General features: G+C 40.7%; 1 protein-coding gene across 11 annotated transcripts in view; it reads right to left on the minus strand.

Moving 5' to 3' along the window:
- AOAH (acyloxyacyl hydrolase) overlaps window positions 1-22,440 on the minus strand; it is a 198,448-nt gene that overhangs the window by 38,864 nt on the left and 137,144 nt on the right. For all 11 annotated transcript variants that reach the window (XR_004183253.1, XR_004183252.1, XM_031665358.1 and 8 more), the window contains one exon: window positions 18,290-18,372. Coding sequence is in view for 9 of the 11 variants with exons in the window: in XM_031665358.1 (XP_031521218.1) it covers window positions 18,290-18,372 (83 nt within the window). In the remaining 2 variants the exon portion in view is untranslated. The remainder of the gene's footprint in view (window positions 1-18,289; window positions 18,373-22,440) is intronic.

Raw genomic sequence — 22,440 nt, forward strand, 5'->3', positions numbered from 1 at the left:
TGATCTCGTTCCTTTTTATGGTTGCGTGGTATTCCATGGTGTATGTGTACCACATTTTCTTTATCCAGTCTATCATCAATGGGCATTTGAGTTGATTTCATCTCTTTGCTATCATGAATAGTAACTACAATGAACATACACATGCACGTATCTTTATAACAGAATGATTTATATCCCCTTGGGTATATAACCATATATATGGTTTTGCTGGGTCAAATGGTACTTCTGGTCCTAAATCTTTGAGGAATCGCCACACTGTCCTCCACAATGGTTGAACTAATTTACATTCCCACCAACAGGGTATAAGCATTCCTATTTCTCCACAAGCTCGCCAGCATCTGTTTCTTGACTTTTTAATAATTGCTGTTCTGACTGTCGTTTTCAACCTTTGCTCCCCTCCTTCCCTCCCTACCTCTAGTAGTCTTGTGCCTGTTCCTGCCATCTTTACGCCCATGAGTATCCATTGTTTAGCTCCTACTTGTAAATGAGAACATATGGTATTTGGTTTTCTGTTTCTGCATTAATTCACTTAGGATAATGGCCTCCAGCTGCCTCCATGTTGCTGGCGATGACATGATTTAGTTCTTTTTACAGTTGCATAGTATTCCACGGTATATATACACCACATTTTCCTTATTCAATCCACTGTTATGGGCACCTAGGTTGATTCCATGTCTTTGCTATTGTGAATAGTGTTGTGATGAACATATGGGCACATATGCCCTTTTGGTAGAATAACTGATTTTCTTTTGGATATACACCCAGTAATTGGATTGCTGGGTCAAATGATAGTTCTCAAAGTTCTTTGGGAAATCTCCAACTGCTTTCCGCAGTGGCTGAACCAATTTACATTCCCAACAGTAGTGTATAAACATTCCCTTTTCTCTGCAGCCTTGTCAGCATCTGTTGTTTTCTGACTTTGTAATCATAGCCATTCTAACTGGTGTGAGATGGTATTTCATTGTGGTTTTGATTTGCATTTCTCTGATGATTAGTAATGTTGAGTCTTTTTCATATTCTTGTTGGCTGCTTGTATGTCTTCTTTTGAGAAGTATCTGTTCATGTCTTTTACCCATTTTTTAAAATGGGGTTATTTGGTTTTTGCTTGTTCAATTGTTTAAATTCCTTATAGATTCTGGATATTAGACCTTGGTTGCATGCATCGTTTGTGAATATTTTGTAGGTTGTCTGTTTACTCTGTTGATGGTTTCTTTTGCTGTACAGAAGCTCTTTAATTAGGTCCCACTTATCAATTTTTGTTTTTGTTGCAATTGCTTTTGAAGACTTAGTCATAATTTTTTTCCCAAGATCAATGTCTAGAATGGTGTTTTCTAGGTTTTCTTTTAGGATTCTTATACTTAAGCTCTTACATTGAATTATTTAATCCATTTGAGTAATTTTTGTATATGGTGAAAGATAGGAGTCCAATTTTATTCTTCTGCTTGTGACTTATCAGCTATCCCAGCATCATTTATTGAACAGGGAGTCCTTTCCCTATTGCCTATTTTTGTTGACTTTATTGATGATCAGATGGCTGTAGGTGTGCCATCTTATTTCTGGGCTCTCTATTCTGTTCCATTGGTCTACGTGTCTGTTTTTGTACCAGTACCATGCATTTTGGTCACTGTAGCCTTATAGTATAGTTTGAAGTTGGGTAATGTGATGCCTCTAGCTTTGTTCTCTTTGCTTAGTATTGCTTTGGCTATTCAGGCTTTTTTTTTTGGTTCCATATGAATTTTAGAATAGTTTTTTTCTAATTTTATGAAAAATGATATTGGTAGCTTGAAAGAATAGCATTGAATCTGCAGATGCTTTGGGCAGTATGGCCATTTTAACAATATTGATTCTTCCAATTCATGAGCATGGAATATTTCTCCATTTGTCTTGTGTCATTCATGATTTCTTTCAGCAACGTTTTTTAGTTCTCCTTGTAGAGGTCTTTGGCCTCCTTGGTTAGCTGTATTCCCAGGTATTTTATTTTCTTGGGATGTTGCAAATGGGATTATGTTCTTGATTTGGCTCTCAGCTTGAACGTTATAGAAGTATAGACATTTCACTGATTTTTGTACATTGATTTTGTATCCTGAAACTTTGCTAAAGTTGTATCAGTTCCAGGTGCCTTTTAGTGCAGTCTTTAGGGTTTTCTAGGTGTAGAACCACATTGTAGTGAAGAGAGATTGTTTGACTTCCTCTTTTTTTATTCGGATGCTTTTTATATCTTTCTTTTGCCTGATTGCTCTGGCAAGGACTTACAGTACTATGCTGAATAGGAGTGATGCGAGTGGGCATCCTTTTCTTGTTTCACTTCTCAAGGGGAGTGCTCCCTAGGAATTATTAAAATGCACATAGCCATACAAATTCGGAGTAATCAGTCCATTTCAGTGTGCATCTGCTCCTTTACCTACTCCATCCATTTCTTGAGCACTGGCATGTGCCTGCCGTAAAGCAGGGATTAACAGATGAGCTGGACACAGCCTCACACCACAGTATCCATGGATACATACTATTAACTGGAACATCACTTCTTTCTTTCTTTCTTTTTTTTTTTTTGAGATGGAGTCTCACTCTATCCCCCAGGCTGGAGTGCATTGGTGCGGTCTTGGCTCACTGCAACCTCCACCTCCCAGGTTCAAGGTATTCTCCTGCCTCAGCCTCCCATGTAGCTTGGATTACCAGCACCCACCACCATGCCCAGCTAATTTTTGTATTTTTAGTAGAGATAGGGTTTCATCATGTTTCCCAGGCTGGTCCCGAGCTCCTAACCTCAGGCTATCCACCTGCCTTGGCCTCCCAAAGTGCTGGGATTATAGGCATGAGCCACCACACCCAGGCAACAATTTTAAGAGATTAGTGAAAATCCAACCTCAATGCTCGAAAAGAGGAAAAGCTAGTGTGATTTGAGGCCTATTATCTCTACTCAGGGAAGGTGCCAGCTCTCATAACACTGAGCCCTCAGTACAGGGGCTCCAGTCTTTCTGGGAGTGAGTGCTCCCTGTTGTCCTCCAGAGGACAGAAGAGAAGGAGCACAGCCCCCATGCACTGTGTGGATCTTGCGGTGGCACACGCATCGGCTGGGCCCTTCATTCAGTTCCAGTGCCGTGACTTTTAGCTTCTTATTTTCGGTGAGATAATAGATCGGGAGATGTTTAATTCTCATTCTTTGATTTTTCTCTTAATGAGAAATGAAAACTAATGAAAGCTCAAGCCATGAGTGGGGAAAAAAATAATTAAAGGACCAGGTCAGAGCAATAATTTTCTTCATTATCTAGGGTACAGGTGGGAATTTGAGGTGCAGAGCACCCACAGAGCTTGGGAAAAATGAAAACGAAAGCCTGTTGTGACATACCACATGAGCACCCCCTCCTGTGCCCACACCCCTGGGTCCCTTTGTCACTCAGGACAAGGATGGGAGACCAATGGCAACTGGCCATGGTAAATTTTTACAAAGCAATCACAAACAGCCACCTAAGGAGTGAGGACTTGTCTGTTCTTCTTTACCCAAGTGTCTATTTTTTATAGTAGGTATCCATACTAGGAGCCGAGAATTCTCTTCGTTCCGAAGTTCTTGCGCCTTCCACTATTTCTATTTCCTTTCGAAACCTGTTTTTTGAGATTATGTAATTAGTTTATGTAATTCCCATGTCACACTTTCTTCTTACTTTCCTTTTTCTGTTCGGTTATCCTTTTGCCAGACTCATCAACATTTTGTGTCTCTCTCCTTCCCTGTCTCTATTGTCTTTCTTCCCCTGTACATAGACTTCTCCCCAGTTGCTTGCCATGCTGCTATCATTAGAGAAAATGCTGACTGCAGCAAGAAAAGATAGATAACTCCTAGCCTGTGGGATGTGGCAAAGTAAGGCAAACATTTCAAGAACTGGCACTGTACCCTTAAGAATTCCATATTCTGATCCCTGCGATCATAGTTTGATGAAATGAAAGAAGTTTGACCTTGGAATAGGAGCATTTTATGTATTTGTCAAGATGGTCCAAATGGAGAGCCCAGCTGTCTCCAGTGACGAGAAGAAAAGGGTCCATGCAGGCCTTCAAAGTCTGAACTCTGATTCATCGAGTTTCTTTTAAATAGGGTGCAGGGCATTGAAAGAAGAGAAACGTTTCACATAATCCCAGCATTGGTTATCCCTCCATAAATGCATATTCAGAAACACATTTGCGGAGTTGCTTTCCAAAGATCCTCCCTTCCCATGATCTCTCAAGTACTCTCTGGTTCCCTGGACTCCACAATTTGGTCCTGTAGCCAGAAAGTCGGGGCTTTAGTGCTCTGCTCTGCTGTGCTCTTCCTAAAAATTCACTCATGGTGACCCCAAGTGATGGGAGAACAGAATAAGAAAAAAGGCAGGTCAGACGCAGTAGCTCATGCCTGTAATCCCAGCACTTTGGGAGGCCGAGGCAGGCGGATCAGGAAGTCAGGAGTTTGAGACCAGCCTGGCCCACATGGTGAAACTCCATCTGTACTAAAAATACAAAAATTAGCCAGGCGTGGTGGCAGGCGCCTGTAATCCCACCTACTCAGGAGGCTGAGGCAGGAGAATCACTTGAAACCAGAAGGCAGAGGTTGCAGTGAGCCGAGATCATGCCACTGCACTCCAGCCTGGGCAACAAGAGTGAAACTCCGTCCCCCACCTGCAAAAAAAAAGGCAACGGGGATTTGCCCCACCTTCCTGGGACCACAACTATTCCAGTGGAGATGCAGTCTCCCTCCAATCTCCTTGGAATTCTAGGCAACTGTATGCCCCCACTATTTCTGCTGTTACTGCCAGGAGACCACTTTCCCATGTCTAGAGTGAGAACTAGAAGGTTTCTTCTAGAAGTGACCTCTCTGTGCTGCTTCTGGGTTTTGGGCTGCCTTGAGTCCAGGTTGGAAGACGCCAGAGGATAGCATAATGCTAATCTAATTGCTCATTTGGCGATGGTCCTAATTCTGGTTTTCTTCTTCACTTGTCCTGCTATTTACTTTCCAGAGTGCTCCAGCTATTCCATACACTCTGTTCAGGTTTTATAGCTATTTTCAGCAGGAGAGACAGGGTGGGATATGTTTACTCCATTGTACTTGAAACCAGAAACCAGGATGTGTTAAAAAGAGTACGAAAAGTTCTTGAAAAATACTGTATCATACTATGACCTAAAATGTATCTATTAACATTTTTGAACATGAATTAGAATTTTAAATATTGTAGATTTTGCTTTCATTTTTATGATTTAGAGGTATTTTCAGGAGAATGATTTGTACAATCCATTAAAAAAATCCATCATGAGAAATTTAAATTCTTTCTCTTCTCTAAAAATATTTGCTTGCAATAAGCAGAAACATTGAGACTACTATATTGACCTTGAGCTCAAAATAGTAGGCACTTAACAATTTGTTGTGGCAGTTTCTGATAGTGTTTCTACTACTGTAAATGCCTTCAGATTCACAAGTGTGGCTCTGAATTTCAGCTAAATGATTCTCTAAAACATAGATTTTTTAAAGGATGTATAATAATAGCCTTTCCACAGTAGCTGTGATCTGCCTCCAGCCTCAAAGCCTGACATAGCCCCACAAATATCTTTCAGCCATGTCCAACTTCTCTCTCCCTCTTCCTCAAAGATGTTTACCCCTCAGAGCCTCCCAGCTCTGAGTCACCATCTCCCTGTCGTTTTTGAATTCCTATTTATTTCTTCAGGGCTCTCAGCTCAAATTTTAACTCATATGTAAAGTCTTCCCCTACTTCTACAGACAGAGTTAAGTGCTTCTTACATCCAGAGGCCTCAACTTGCCTTTATTTCACTGCCCTTTCACCAGAAGCACGATGATTTCCTTTTTGTCTTTGTTTCCCATTTGGTGATGATCTCCTTGAAGGCGGGGGCTTTGTCTTTCTCATCTTTCTATTTCTAGCACCTCTTGCAATATTGGAGAGAAAAGAGAGGAGGGGAGTGGTGGGGCAAAGTCAAGTGGAAAATGAGCAGAAGGAAAGTGAAAGAGAATACCAGAGGTAAAAGGCTCATCCCGGGATGCTTTGGAGCTGATAGATAGAAATGACAGCTCACTCAAGCTATCAATACAAGCAGCAGATAACTTTCCCTGATGTCCTTTATCTCAAGCCCTAAACAAAAGACATCTGTTGAAAGGACATCTCGCTAGGACTTCAGGAGTCCTAGCCATTGCCAATGACATTAAAAACGTGTAAGGCATTTGCTTCTGAATTTTTCCTCTGTAGTTGTGCTGTTTCAAGCAGTGCAGGATAAAAATCTTGACAAAACAGATGGATCAAAAGCACACACTCTTCACATTACAGTCACTGTCATGCATGCCCTGCTCCTATCTAGATGGTTTGCATGAAACAATAAGCCAGGAAGAGTTGCATGAGTAAGTCCTAAGAAATAGTCCCATTTGAATCAGAATGCCTCCATTATTTAATGAAACTTTAAATTTCAAGACCTTGAAAGTATTAAAAATGGGAATAATAAATAATAAATACATGAGTCATAAAAGAGTGATTTGTTTCTCTCTATATGAGGTATGCCACATTGAATTTTTTCTCTTTTAAAAGTTTCTAGTGATTAAACACTATATCTTGGAGATGCATTTTGTCCTTAGGAGAAACAGCAGGGGAGAAACAGCAGGTTTTGATACTCTAGGCATTGAGTATATCTATAAGCATTTGCCTTTTTATATGAAGCATCTCAAAAATTGGTACCAGAATCTGTCTCTGTTGCTGTCACCACACTGTGTCAAGGCTCTGCAAACAGAAATGTCCTCATTGTTTTGTTATAAATAACTTTTGTCATCATCCTCTCAAGGTTTTGGGTTGAAATCAAATACTCAACCCAGTAGTTGGGCTCACCAGATATTTACTGAGTGCCTGCTTGAGCTTGACAAAGGTGCCTTCTTTGCTTCTTTACAACACTCTTTTCTGTGGCTTTTAAAAAATTATTTCAAAATTTTCATTTTGAAATGATTTCAAAAAGTTGCAAAAGTAGAACAAAGGATTTATACATGCCTTCACCCAGATTATCTAAATGTAAACATCTTTTTTCTTGAGACAGGGTATCACTTTGTGGCTCAGGTTGGGGTGCAGTGGCACAAACACGGCTCACTGTAGCCTCTATCTCTGGGGCTCAAGTGATCCTCCCACCTTAGCCTCCTGAGTAGCTGATTTGTAACCACATCTGGCTGATTTTTTTTTTTTTAATTTTTAGTAGAGAGGGTTCTCACTATGCCCAGGCTGGTCTTGAACTCTTGAGCTCGTGCAGTCCTACTCGCTTTGGCTTCTCAAAGTGTTGAGATTACAGGCATGAGCCACTGTGCCAGGCCAAATGTGAACATCTTCAATAATTATAGAACAATGAGGACAATCAAGAAATCCACACCGGTATAATATTATTGCCTAATCTATAGACCTTATTTAAATTTCACTAACTGTTCCACTAATGACTGTGTCTGGGCTAGGATCTAATTTAGGATCACATACTATATTCAGCTATCACATCTCCACAGTGTTCTTTTAATCTAAACTGATTGCTTAGTCTTTCTTTGTCTTTCATGACCTTGACACTTTTAAGCAATACTGGCCTTTTTTTGGGGGGGGAAATGTTCCTCAATTTTTGTTTTTATTATGTTTCCTCATGATTAAACTCAGGTTATGCAATTTTGGCAAGAATACAACCGCAGAAGCTCAGTTAGCTAGTTAAAGGTACAAAACCTATTTTGTTCCATAGTAGAGATCATGGTGGGGTGGGGAGTGTTATAAAAATAAGTCCTTATATGTGTAACTGAATTTAGCTAAGCCTGGATTAACACTTATTTATAGTTTGTCTCTTCATCCTTAACTTTTTGTTTGTTTGTTTGTTTGTTCATTTGTTTTTGCCTCTCTCTCTTTTCAAGAAGGCCTCTTTTGATAAAGAGGACTGGCAGAGTGCTGGGTTCTGTGGGTTCAGGTATTTAATTCTGACATTTATCGTACTCCAGGACAGGTGTTTGCTGTCTTGTCACAATAGGTAGCTAGTCAGACATGAGTGGGGCAGGGGAGGCATCCTGCCCCCAGGAGTGTCAGGCAACCACTTCTCTAAAAGAATAATTGGTCACAGCCAGCACCAGGGAAAAGCCAGCTCCCAGTAGATAGAAAACACCTGACAGTGGTGATCAGCAGCTTCCCCATAAGATCTCAGGAGTCTGGTGAGTGGACTCAAGCATGCGCACTAAGAGGCAAAATGATGGCATTTAACTGGTATATGACCTTCCTCCAGGAGCACTTGACTGGTAAGGGAAAAGTGCCTCATGTGAGCATGCATGTAACTTCAGTGAACACACTGCGCAGAGCCACCTCTCAAGTGCTGGCAGACCACTCTGCACACGGAATGCCAGCACATGAAACCCCAAGTCAAAGGTCAAACTATGCACTTGAATGTCTCATGTCGTCTGCTTGGTCCTCTTCCAAGTGTACTTTACTTCCTTTTGTTCCTGCTCCAGAGCTTTTTTTTCTTTTTTTCCCCCCAGAGTCTTGCTCTGTTGCACAGGCTGGAGTGCAGTGGGGCGATCTTGGCTCACTGCAACTTCTGCCTCCCAGGTTCCAGCGATTCTCCTGCTAAGCCTCCCGAATAGCTGGGATTACAGGCAAGCGCCACCATGCCTGTCTAATTTTTTATATATTTTTAGTACAGACGGGGCTTCACCCTGTTGGCCAGGGTGGTCTTGAACTCCTGATCTCAAGTGATCCACCCACCTCGACCTCTCAAAGTGCTGGAACTACAGGCGTGAGCCACCGTGCCTGGCCACTGCTCTAAAACTTTTAAATAAACTTTCACTCCTGCTCTAAAACGTGCCTCGTTCTCTCTGTCTGCCCGATGCTCCCAATCAAATTCTTTCTTCTGAGGAGGCAAGAATTGAGGTTGCTGCAGACCCATATGGATTCCCTGCTGCTAACTGTCTGAGGCAGCGGAATAGCGATTTTAGAAGCCAGAACCCAAATAGTGGACAGTATGGCATAGTTGAGAGCATGGCCTTTAGTATGAGACAGACAGGGCTTAAGGTATACACCTGACAAGCTAAAGGACCTTGGGCAAGTTACTTAACCTTTGTGAGCCTCAGTTTCCTCAACTGTAAAATGCAGTTGCTCTGTGAATTAAATGAAGATGGAGTGTATAAAGTACTTAACAGAGTGTCTAGCTTAGAGAAGATACCTAGTATTAACTAAAAATCTGTAAAAATAATAATAGCAACCTCAAACAACTCTCCAGCTAAATTCACACATTCTGCTAATGGATGGCTCCGGAGAATTGGGCCCTGAACAATGGTTCCTGGTAATACTGGTGGGTAAAACATATGATTAACTGTCTAGGGCCGGCGAGGACATCAACCTGTTCTTTCTGGCTTGTAGTAAGGTGTTTTTGAGCCCAGGGCAAGTTCCTTTGACAATTCTCTTGCCTATCAAGGAAGCAAATTTTTTTCTGTCAGGTTTCTTTAGGTCAACAGAGGATGGACTGCTCCCTCATGTCTACTCTTGTTAGGATATCTCCCAGAGGCAGCATCTCTCCTTCTGCTGGACACTGTAGAGAAGGAAAAAAAATATCCTTTCCTTTACACAGCTTAGGCTTTGCAGCTGGTGCCCGGTACATTAGAGTGGCCAAAGGCAGATTCCCAAGATAAAAGAAATAGAAGTTTATTAATATGTGCATTGCACGTGTATACATGGGAGCACCCAGTGATGTGTAACCCAAAGGGGCTGTTAGAACTTGGGTTTATATATATCATCTTAGGCTAGAGGAAAGGGGATTCGGGCTTCTGAGTTGGGGAGGCAAGTTATGGGAAGGTAAGGAGGAAAAATACGGTAAACAGGGGTTGTTTAGTAAGGTTTGTTATGCAGATTTAAGTTTAAGGGTAAGGTGCCTTCCCCACTGATAACAGGTGTTAAGAGTCCTTCTCTTCCTGGTACAGGGAACAGGAGACACTTTTACAAATGTAAATTTCCTTTATAAAATAACTGTCCTTGCATCTGCTGGTTCTCAATGGCCTTTAGCTCAAAATAATCCTTATGTCAAAGAGGCACATTTTGCAGGGAAATATTTTGGTGTCTCTCAACAGCCAGAGCCTGGACAATTCTCTGCAGCTGTTCCTCACTCTTGCAAGCCTTTCTGACTCATTGGGCACCTAAGTCATCGTCCTACTTTCTCCTGTGGTTCATTCTCAGAGCAGTGCTGTGTTGAGAAAACACAGTCCAACAGGCATCCAGAGGCAGTACCGAGGTGTGCTCACAGCATATCCACCATGCACACCCAGTTCCCCTCTCTTCTGGAGTTTCCCTTCACTCTGATTCTGCCCCAGGGCCTCCCTCCTCAATCCCCTTCAGAAACTCTTTCTTCACCCCTTCTCTGCCCATGTTTCTCTTGTCCTCTCCCCTTCTCTTTCCCCTCTCCTTAGCCTTCCTGACCTGAATATGAATTGCATATACTGGCCTGAATAGTGCCCCTTTTCTAGTTTCTCTAGGTCTGCCAGATTCTCTCCCATTTTGCAGATGGTTTAACCAAAGCCCAAAGAAGGGAACAAGCAAGATGAGGTTTTTTTCAGAGCATGGATTGGGAATGGGGGGCAGCCTACTAGGTTCCAGACCAAACGTGGTCTGCATAAGGGGGTGGGAGGAGGGGCAGGTGAGGCTGTAAACACAGGCACTTCCATGAAGTGTTAAAATTCTCAAATTATTATTTTTTTAAAAATCTAGACACTTCATGTGAGTCCTCTGCTCCCCGCCCTCCCTGTAAGTGGGTGCATAGAGAGAGGAGTTCCCTCGCTGTATGAATAGAAGACTGCTCCCAGGAAAACATGCCATTACGCACTTTTGAATTTCTGAAAACAAAACAACCCAAACAGGTGTTTATACAAAGGTTTTGCTAAGCTTGCTAAAACAAAACGAGGAAGGCTGCCAGTGAAAAAGACATTATATTCCAAGCGAGGAAAGTCTTCTTTGGAAACTGTAAAGAGTACCTGTGTGCATCTCAGCGCCTTCTCTGCAGGCCATGGGCAGCCGCGATGCAAATTCAGACCTGGGATTGGTTTGTGTTCAAAAGCAGATGAGTCTTGTTTACTTTAGAAGTATGTGCCTTACGGATTTTTATTTACTTAAAAAACAAAAAAATATATATATGTATATATATATATCAATCAGATTTATATATATATATATGTATATATATATCTATCAGATTTATATAGATATATAAAACTACCAGATTTATATGTATATATATAAAGCTACCAGATTTACACACACACAGACACACACATATATATATATATTTTTAGATAGAGTTTCCACTCTTGTTGCCCAGGCTGAAGTGCAATGGCACGATCTCAGCTCACTGCAACCTCCACCTCCTGGGTTTAAGTGATTCTCCTGCCTCAGCCTCCTGAGTAGCTGGGATTACAGGCTCCTGCCACCACGCCTGGCTACTTTTTTGTATTTTTAGTAGAGATGAGATTTCACCATGCTGGCCAGGCTGGTCTCGAACTCCTGACCTCAAGTGATCCACCCACCTCAGCCTCCCAAAGTGCTGGGATTACAGGCACGAGCCACCGGGCCCAGCCCCTACTTAAAAATATATTTTATACCACTTTAATATTTGTTTTTCTTCTACTCTTGATTTTATTTTTTGTCTTTAATCTGTTTTTTTGTTTTATTGTGGCAAGAACACTTAACATGAGAACTGTTCTCTTAATGGATTTTTAAGTGCACAATACAGTACTGTCATCTCTAGGCACAACGTTACACAGCAGATCCCTAGGATTTATTCATCTTGCATAATTGACATCTTAAACCAGTTGAACATCAACTCCCCATTTCCCTCCCTTTCCCCCAGTCACAGGCAACCACCATTCTACTCTCTGCTTCTGTGAGTTTGACTACTTAGATGGCTCGTGTAAGTAGAATCGGGCAGTATTCATCCTTCTGTGACTGGCTTATTTCACTTAGCATAATGTCCTTAAGATCCATCCGTGTTGTTGCATGTTCAGAGTGTCCTTTGTTTTAAAGGCTGATAGTATTCCACTGTGTATGTAGAGACCACATTTTCTTGATCCGTTCATCTGTTGATGAACATTTAGGTTGTTTCCAACTCTTGGCTATCGCGAAGAATGCCTCCATGAACACAGGGGTGCACGTATCTCTTTGAGATCCTCAATTCTTTTGGATAAATACCCAGAAGTGAGACTGCTGGATCATCTGGTAGTTTAATTTGTTATTTTGGAGGAACCTCCATACTGTTTTCCACAGCAGCTATACCACTTTGTCTTTCCACCAGCAGGGCACAAAGGTTCCAGTTTCTCCACATCCTAAGTTTGTTGTCTTCTGCCTTTTTGACAGTGAGCATTCTAACTGGTGTGAGGTAATATCTTGTAGTGGTTCTTACATTTTATTTTAAATTAAACATAATCTTGCCAGTTGTGTTTTTTGCCCACCATTAAGGTTTTTCAGTTGGCAAGCTGGATTCAGTTGAATTACAATTTGTGCTTTAGCTCTTCTCAAAGGTTTAATGGGACTCCTGAATTATTTAGGTTTAAAAAAAAAAAGTGTGTTAGATGTACAAGTCCCTGCTATGCGAAACAGAGGCTGAGCTAATATCGGCCCCATGTGGCTCCTGTTCCCCATGCGACTGGACATCAGTCTTAAAGCAAATTACTGAACCATACACCAAGGAAAGTGCAACAACGGAGGCATGAACAAAGGGCTGGCCTGCTGAGCCAGGTGGAGTGGCTGACCCGTTCTGCTGGGCGTGGGGGCACGAGATCACACAGGACAGGGAGGGATGAATAAAGTCTAGTATTTACTGAGTCCTCGCTGAGAATGAGGCCCCCAGGATTAATGCCCAGGTCTCGAAGAGTGAAATATACAGCACAGGGGTGTCTCGAAGAGTGAAATATACAGCACAGGGTAGGAGGCAGTTCAGGGTCCACTTTTGCACCCGTGGCTGCCTCAGCTGGGTGCTGCCAGAGTCATTTGCTGATGGTGTATTCCCCAAAGGGAGGGCATTTTTTGCTGGAGAGAAGCTGAAACCCCTCATCTACTTCTCCTCTACCTTAAGCCTCCACCCCCAGCACGTCCCAGAGTTCCCAGCTCAATCAGCCAAGGCTGCTTCCCAGCCCCTTCCAATCCTTAGCCCACCATCCTCAGGGCTTCTTTAGCTGCCTGGCCTTCAGCACTGTCTCCTCTCCCCGTTAATTCCTGCCCTTACACCCTGGTTCCTCCCCAAGTGGAGTCCTGAGCCCACTCCCCAGGCTGCAGCCATCTCCTGCCTCTCAGGAGTCCGTCTGCTGCTGCTCACTTCTGTCAATCTTAGTTTCCATCACTTCCCACTCCTGTCCCTAGTCCAGCTTTTTCCTTGCAGAGGGAACCCCTTCTTTCTGCCTGATACTCAAGGCCAATCCAGCCGCCCCCAGCTACCCTCCCGCCTGCTGCTCTCTCTTAGGATCTGGGTATCCAATCCTAGAGCCCTTCTGCTGCCCTCTAACTCTAGGAGCCACAGGCCTTCTTATTATTAACATATAGCTTTTGAATTTATTTTTATTTTTTTCAAATCAACTTCTTTCTCTTAAAAATTTTTTGAAGTTGATTAATGGGTGCAAACATACAGATAGATAGAAGAAATATGACCTGGTGTTCCATAGACTAGTAGGGCAACTGTAGTTAACATTAATCTATTGTACATTTCAAAATAGCTATAAGAGAATAATCAGAATGTTCCTAGCATACAGAAAAGATAAATATTTAGGTGAGGGATATCCCAGTTACCCTGATTTGATTATATGAATGTATCAAGTGATCACAGGTACTCTGAAGATCTGTACATCTATTATGCAGCAATAAAAAATAAATAAAATTACTGCTAACAATGACAAAAAAATCTTTTGACATTGAAAAAATGATTGGGCCAGGCACAGTGGCTCATGCCTGTAATGCCAGCTTTTAGGGAGGTTGAGTCAAGAGGATTGCTTGAGCCCAAGAGTTCAAGACCAGCTTTGACAACATAGTGAGGTTCCTGTTTCTACCAAAAAAATAAAGAGAAATAAAAATAAATAAATAAAACATAAAAATAATCAGGCGTGGTGGTAAATGCCTGTGGTTCCAGGATTTGGGAGGCTAAGGTGGGAGGATCACTTGAACCCAGGTGTTTGAGGTTATGGTGAGCTATGACCATGCCACTGTGCTCTAGCCTGAATGACAGAGTGAGACCCTGTCTCAAAAAGAAAAAAAAAAAAAAGAAAGAAAGAAAAGAAGGAAAGAAAAGAAAGAAAAAGCAAATGTTTTTCAAAACCACTGAGTAAATAATAATACAGGTGGTAGGTGGAATTAGCAACACTGTTTCAGTGGTACCCTAATGCTGGACATTTATGAAGCCCTGTGTTTCTCATTCAGCCTTCAGCAGCCCCCTGAAGCGCAGGTATGTACCGTTCCCATCCCTGTGTGCAAGGTAAGCTGTATCTGGTCAGTCAGGCTCCGGGTTTTGTGATGAATTCCACAATGTCATATGGCATAATTTAAAGAACTGGCTTTAATGGGGAAAAGCTGGGTTTGCAAAAGATGAGAAGGCAGCTATCTCCAGCACTGCCTCATCCCACTGAGTTTGGGTGCAGCCTCTCCCCAGGAGGATGGGGAAGATGGCCCACTCAGGCTGGTTTGTTGTTTGGGCAACCCTGAATGAGATCCAGGGTCACCTTTGGCAACTGTGCTCACTGAACCGTGATCCCCATTTTACAGATGCAGAAACAGGCAAGAGACATTCAGTGATCGGCCCAAGCCACACACCAATTCCCGGACCCAAATTCAAAACCAGTCTACTTTATACTTCAAGGAAAAGAGACAATTATATGAGGCAATCAGGAGAGGAAAGGCTCTGCTCTCTGTTTTCGGGGCCCTATTTTCCATCTCAGAGAAGGACCAGAGAAGCCAGCCAGCTCTGCAGTTCTTGTGTCCTTCCCTCTTCTATGTGCTGGCTGCCTCCCACCTTGGGCCATTTTGGTGTCTAGGAAGTTCTGAGAGCCACTGCAAGCCCCTCCTCTGTTGATTGTGAACAAGACTTGGCAGGACCCTTGCCATTCCTAACCCCTGCAGCAGAGAATCGTTCCTTGGATTAAAGATGACTTCCCCATTCTCCATTTTAAAATGCGTTATAGGGTCAGGCACAGTGGCTCACGCCTGTAATCCCAGCGCTTTGAGAGGCCAAGGCTGGTGGATTACCTGAGGTGAGGAGTTTGAGACCAGCCTGGCCAACATGGTGAAACCCTGTCTCTGCTAAAAAATACAAAAAATAGCTGGGCGTAATGGCGCGTGCCTGTAATCCCCGCTACTTGGGAGGCTGAGGTAGGGGGATAGCTTGAACCCCAGAGGTGGAGGTTGCAGTGAGCTGAGATTGCACCACTGCCCTCCAGCCTGGGTAACAGAGCGAGACTGTATCTCAAAAAAATAAAAAAATGTGTTATAATCACTGACCGGGGTTCATGATAGAGTTACGTATAGATGTTTTTGAGATCTCTTACATAAGGATCAGGATGAAAATAGGAGCTGTTTCTTTAATTCTTACTACTGAATTTTTTAGAAACACTTTAGTATTCTATTCGACTCTTCCCTTTTTCCCCTTTCTCTCTTGCTGGTTCTGAAAAATCAGTGTAGCCCTATAAATATGCAGAATGTGAAAAGCTGACTTTTCCTATATCTAATAAAAACCTTGGAGAATAATTGAAGTAATTTGGCGTGGGTAGTCAGGTTACATGCTGCATGATATCAAAAGAAAGTCCATAGCAAGGAAATACAAGAGAAAATAGGAAGAGGGGCTGGAGAATAAAACCAGAACATTAAATAATGAGTAACTGAGAAACTACAAAAAATCTTTTTAGAATTACAGTCTTAGAAAAATAGTCCAGGGTAGTCAAAGAATACTAGACAAAGTATACATTTTACGCATTTCTAAGGACTGCAAATTCAAAGAAAAGGAAGAAAATATCCCCTCTTCCCCGGCATCTATTCATTAGACAAAAGTCTGACAAAAGCCACAGCCTTCGAGCACATTTTGACATGATTAGGTTCTCCTCCTGTCTCCTGTGCCCCGTTTTGTCTTTGCAATCTGAATTTTAAAGGAATGTTGTCAAGACAGCAGATCACAAAAGGACAGCCGTTTACTATCAATCGTCCTAGGTATACTTTTTGGATTATCTTACTCTGATCTTTATGATTTTATGAAAGATCACTGCATTTATTGTGGGTAGAAAGGTGATGTTGACTTTATACACCTGGGTGTTGTGAAGAAAAAATGCTGGATTAGAGTTACAAATAACAAAGAGCAGCTTGCAGCCTGCATTTCTGGCAGAATCCTATCGCTCAGTGTCCTGCTCTAACCTCATACCTTTGGCTATGGAACCTTGGACAAGCCATGTGCTACTCCTTAGACTCAGTTTCTGTCAAAATTTTTTAAAGGTTGTTTCTATATAAAAATAAAATCATCAGGAAACAGAAAAGCAGAAAAAAATGAAAGCAATCACCCATAATTTATCAAACACAACGATTTTCTATATTTTCTACCAATCTTTCCTAAGTCTACCTTTTTTCCCTTTTAAAAATATGGTAGAAACTGAATTGTATGATTCAATTTTATATCCTGATTTTTCTTTTGGCAGTGTTTTGTCTTTCTAAATAAAAATATATTTGACCTTTAGCCATCGTTTTCTAGGACTGCAAAACATTTCTCACAGATGAGTTTTTTGTGTTTTGTTTTTTATAATCTTCATTGACAGAGGGTATTTGACAGTGTTGGGGGCTGTTTGAGTATCTCACTAAAGGAAAAAGAAAGTGCAGCCACAGGCCTAATGTTCACTTTGTATCTGTGATGAGTCACATGGCCAGATTTGACTGTAACTGTCCGTTAACTATTGGTTGTGTTCACTTGTAGAGGGATGAGGCCGATCTCTTTCTGCAGATCATCTGGGATCATAGCCCATTGACTGTATTATCTTTGTTGGTATCTGAGTGGAGTGAGACAACGTGGGTAGAAGCGTCTCCTCTATAACTTAGTCTCTTTGTGGCTGGGGAAGAGGTTCTTGGCTTCTCTATGCCTCCATTTCCCCAACTGCGACAGTGTGAATATTATTTTAATGCCCAATTCTGAGAAGTATATCTTAACACATTTGGTATTGAGTTGAATGCTGCAATCAATGGGTACATTGTAATTTTTCCTTCCTTTTCCCTCCCTCAACACTGCTTAGAGCTATCACAATCAATAGTATCTTAGTACTGAAGAAATGTAATACTTGCCTTACAGTGTCTGTTGTTAAAAGGATTAACAGAAATAAACATAAAGTGTTCTTAGCACTTGGTAAGAGCTCAGTTAATGGCAGAAATTATTTTATTACTAAAAAAAATCTATATTGTTCTTAGAACAGGAGAGCATTTATTCTGTATAGAATATTTGTTATAAGAAATACATTATTTATAGGTCACGTATTTAGTTTAAACGCTTGCTGCTTGGAAAATTCCTCAACATCTTTTGTTAATTAGAGATAGCACAGGGATGGCAAATAGGTTTAACTTCATGTGCCAAGCCTAATTTGTTGATGATGATTGTCAGACGTGCTGTGTTTCAAGAACTGCTGAGGCAGAATCAGAGTGTAGCAGACAAGAGTGCCAAGGCTGATTAGCAATATCTTTCCCAGGCTTAGGAAGACAGAATGGCAACACATACACTGTTTACCATCTCTGCATTACGGTGTTACAAAACATTACTTGGCAATTCCTTAGGCGTTAGCCAGGCCATGGCTTATCAATCAGAAGTTTCATCAGAATCTTGTGGCAATAGACCACCTCGAGGTCCAAGGTGGAAGGCTGAAACCCACACAGGTGAAACTGAAAACTCCAACCCCAGCAGAAACGTGGGAGACCTTGCACCATCTGAGAGGGCAGAGCTTTTGCAATGACCTTAGTTTTGCTCAGCTCTTGTTCTGCTACTGCGCATTTAGGTCTTGCCTCCTGAGCCTCAAACATCCTGTGCCTTGGCCTTGCTAGAACTTTGCTGTTGGACGAATGATCTGCTCTCTTGGTCAATCCCTTGACTGCAGGTTGTTTTTGTTCTCCTTTGCTGTGGGTAAATGGCTCTAAGCACAGGGCCCTTCTTTCAGAGAGGGCAATGGTGTTGGAAGGGAGACTGTTAATTTTATTCTGTGATCCTTGTTATCTGAATCTCAGCTTTTGAGGTACTTATGAAATAAAATCAATCATTACAGGGACACTGATGAAGGTTTAAATGGAAAGTTACGTACCATTTCTTGAAATATTCTGGTAGTCCCTGTGATTACAGTGGTTTCTTTTCCATAAGCGAAGGTAAATAGATTTTTCTTTAATCCTGAAACAAATATATATGTATATATTTAAGGTCAGGATAGTCACATAAAGAAGTTTAAAAAACCATGTTTTCGTCATGGTTTTTAAAAAATACAGTTAAAATAAACTCAAAAAATCAAATCTCTGCTAACAAGTTTTCTCTGAACTGTGAATGTAATATTGGCAGTTGTTATGAGAAGCAGTTCTATGAAATTGAGTTGTATGGGTGTCGTAAGAATACTGTTGAAGACATAAAACTTTTTCTTCTGTACAAAGACCTCTAGAGTCATCCCTTTCAAATACTTTTTACCAAGAGCTGCTGTACATTTCTTGAGCGATTGCTCATCTTTACTAACTCTGTTATTTTGAACCTGACCATGTTTCCTTTCTTTTCTTTTTTTTTTTTTTTTTTTGGTTGCTATGAAGCTGTGGTTGACACTGTTATTGTCTTTCAGCTTTATTCTCCCTTCATGCAGTGTAATAGAATTTTTAGCAAGACCCATGTCTGTCTAGAATGAGGATTGCATTTTCCAGCTTCTCTTGCAGCTAGGAGTGGCACATCACTAAGTTCTGGGTGAGATGAGATGGGATTAGAACTATCCAGTGGCGATTTCTGGTAATGCTTCTTAGGAAGCCATTGGATGGTGATTCTCGTTCCTTCTTTGTACCCTTTCTCCAGTCTCTTGCCCAGAATAGGAATGCTGCCATCTTAAACTATGGGAATAAGGTCCACATTGAGAAGGCAGAGGGGTGAGCTGGAAGGAGTTCCTGAGAACTGGGTGGAGTTGAGCTCCCATATCAATTCCAGACTGCACATTTTCTAAACCTTTTCTGTGTGAGAGAAATAAACTCATATATGTTGAATCTCTGTTCCTTGAATCTAATACTAATAAACACAGAGCTTACAGACAAATTTGACACCAGTATCAAGCTATAATTTTACGTATTCTAAGTCATATTCTTGGCTCCCTTTTGTCTCATCTTTGATTTTTCATTTTCTTTTGCTTAATTTAGATGTAAGTAGCTTAATTAATGCAACAAAATTTAGTTTAAATGTAATTAAATGTTATGTTCTCTAAACTTTCATAGGCTTCCTAAAATCTTTAAAACAAGACCAGATGTAAACTAAAAAATAATAACTTAGTTCAAAATATTTGAGTAATCTTCAAATATATTTTATCTTCTTTTCATTATAATAAGTTCACGTCTCACAACCTTACATACAATCACCAATTATTAAGTGTTATATGAAATCTTACTCATTGTATTACAGTGCTTGGCAACTGTCTCAGTGCTTCAGAAAGGTAAGCATATATTGTGTTCAGGCATTCAGGATGCATAGAAAATAGTGTCCCTTTTTTGAAGTCTGAGAAAACCAACGATAATGTTTTTTAATAGAAGGCCATGATGCCTGAGCAATATTTTAAGTGTGAGATTTTTGCTTTGTAGTATAATTTTGAGGTGAATAATGTACTTATTTTTTAACATCAAAGCTACCCATGCACAGAGCTTAAAAAGTAATTTACTTAATAGATGTTTATTGAGCACCTGCTACATTCCAAGTTTTATTCTAGGCACTGAGTTATACTGGAAAATTAAAATACATGATCTCTGCTTCTGTGTTGTTGATATTTCAACAGGAAAAGACAAATAAAAGAACTAAACATTATAAAAAAGCAAATGATAGAGTATGTAGAAAGTTATAAATTCTACGAAAAAAGGAAATGAGAATTAAAGTGGCCAAAGGAAGCCTAATTGAGAAGCTAAAATCAACAAAGACTTGAGGTGGTGAGTCTCATAGAACCAAATAACTTACCTATGTGTGTATATAAGACTTGTGATGATAAATAGCAACCCCACACCTCCCTCCACTCTCCATTTCTCCATTTCCACAGGCAACTAATTCCAGCCTTAATTGGCTGGGTCTTTTGATATTTTTCTCCTCATCTCTAAGTAATGTACTTTTAAGGCTACTTCTTGATTGTTAGTCTTTAACATTATCTGTTCACTTTCTACTCTAGAAGAGGATTTAGCTATTGACAACTAATCAATGATTGCTTTCTATTTTCTTTCTAACTTTTTTATTTCTGTAGAGTTAATAACTGCCTTTTGTTTCTTTCCTTAATTTTCTAAGTATTTATCATTGTATTAGCCTATTCTAATATTGCTATAAAGGAATATCTGAGACTGGGTAATTTATAAGAAAAGAAGTTTGATTGGCTTATGGTTCTGCAGGGTATAAAGGAAGCATAGCAGCATCTGTTTCTGGGGAGGTCTCAGGAAGCTTCTAATCATGGCAGAAGGTCAAAGGGGAACAGGCATGTCACATGGAAAAAGCAGGAGTAGGAGAGCAAGCAAATGTGCTACACACATTTAAATGACAAGATTTCATGAGAACTCACTCACTATCTTGAGGACGGTACCAACAGGGATGGTGCTAAACCATGCATGAGAAATCCGCCTCCATGTTTCAATCACCTCAAATTTTTCATAAGCCTAAAACTGCTTAAAAAAAAAAACCCTATTAAAAAAAAGGCCCTACATAGCTGAACTGAACTCAGCCTTCCCAGCTGTCCCTTCCCAGGCACATCATGTGAGTGAAGCCATCTTAGATCCTCCAGCCCAGCCCAGCCATTAGGTGATGTCATCGAGTAACCATAATGTCATACAGAGAGGAATAATTGGCCAGCCAAGCTCTGCCTGAATTCCTGAACCCCCCAAATTGTGAGATATAATAAAATGACTATTGTTTTAAGCCACGAAAGTTTGGGGCAGTTTGTTACACAACGATAACATAAATCTGTATTAGGTATTAGTCAGGGTTCTCCAGAGGGACAGAACTAATGGAATATATATATATTAAGTATTAACTCACACTCTCACAAGTCCCATAATAGGCTGTAGGCAGGCTGAGGAGCAAGGAGAACCAGTTCAAGTTGCAAAACTGAAGAACCTGGAGTCTGATGTTCCAGGGCAGGAAGCATCCAGCACCGGAGAAAGATGTAGGCTGGGAGGCCTGTCCAGTCTCTCTTTGCACATTTTTTCTGCCTGCTTCTATTCTAGCCACGCTGGCAGCTGATTAGATTGTGCCCACCCAGATTAAGGTTGGGTCTCCCTTTCCCAGGCCACTGACTCAAATGTTAATCTCCTTTGACAACACCCTCACAGACACACCCAGGATCAATACTTTGTACACTTCAATCCAATCAAGTTGACACTCAGTATTAACCATCACAGTTACGATTTTTTTCCCTCACAAGTCTGAAGGAATTGACTGATTTTGGCTTTTAGCCTCCCCAGCGTTGTTAAGTATGAAGCAATTCTGTGTCTTTATCTTTTGAAAGCCTATGGTGGTATTTCATTCCAAGTGTTCTGAAATGTTATGATGGCAGGCTTGGTGTGTGTCTGATTTTACCCACAGTGTTAGACTTTTGATAAATCCTTTCGACTTGGAAATTCATGATGTTCAGTTTTGAGAGATGTCTTTAAATCATTTCATTGATGATTTCTTCCTTTTTCTTTTTTCCTACAACGATTGGGTCATCTGAACTAGTCTTGTAAGTTTCCCTGTTTCTCTGTCCTATTTTCATGTCATGGTCCTTTCTCTCCATTTTTTGGATAATATCCTCAACTTTATTTTTTAATCGTTCTATGAATGTCATCTGCTATTATCAAAATACTTTACAAATGACCTTATTGGTTCTCTGGATATCTTTTTAATTTTAATGTTATTGTTTTATGAATATAACATCTTCTTTTATCCTTTTTTGAAGCACTTGTCTGGTATAGAATTCTTTTATCTTTTTGAAGATATTAATTTCAGTTATTTTAATATGTAGGCTATTAAACTTTCTAAAAAGTTTTATCTCCCTTAGTACATAGTCTCTGTTTCTCTGAGTTGCTTTTTTCCCTTTTGTTTTTGCATTGTCTTTCATGTTTGAGGTTTCCTTCAGATGTGTGATGATCCTGGGTTATAGGCTTATTTTTAAATATTGAAACTGGTTGCCAGCTAAAACACTGATTGATTTTGATTGAAAACTGAGCCCCTGGCTATGCTTGTTGACTACAGCCCTCACTGCAAGATGAGCTG

The sequence above is a fragment of the Papio anubis genome, chromosome 4 (assembly GCF_008728515.1).
Source record: "Papio anubis isolate 15944 chromosome 4, Panubis1.0, whole genome shotgun sequence".
Lineage (NCBI taxonomy): Eukaryota > Metazoa > Chordata > Mammalia > Primates > Cercopithecidae > Papio > Papio anubis.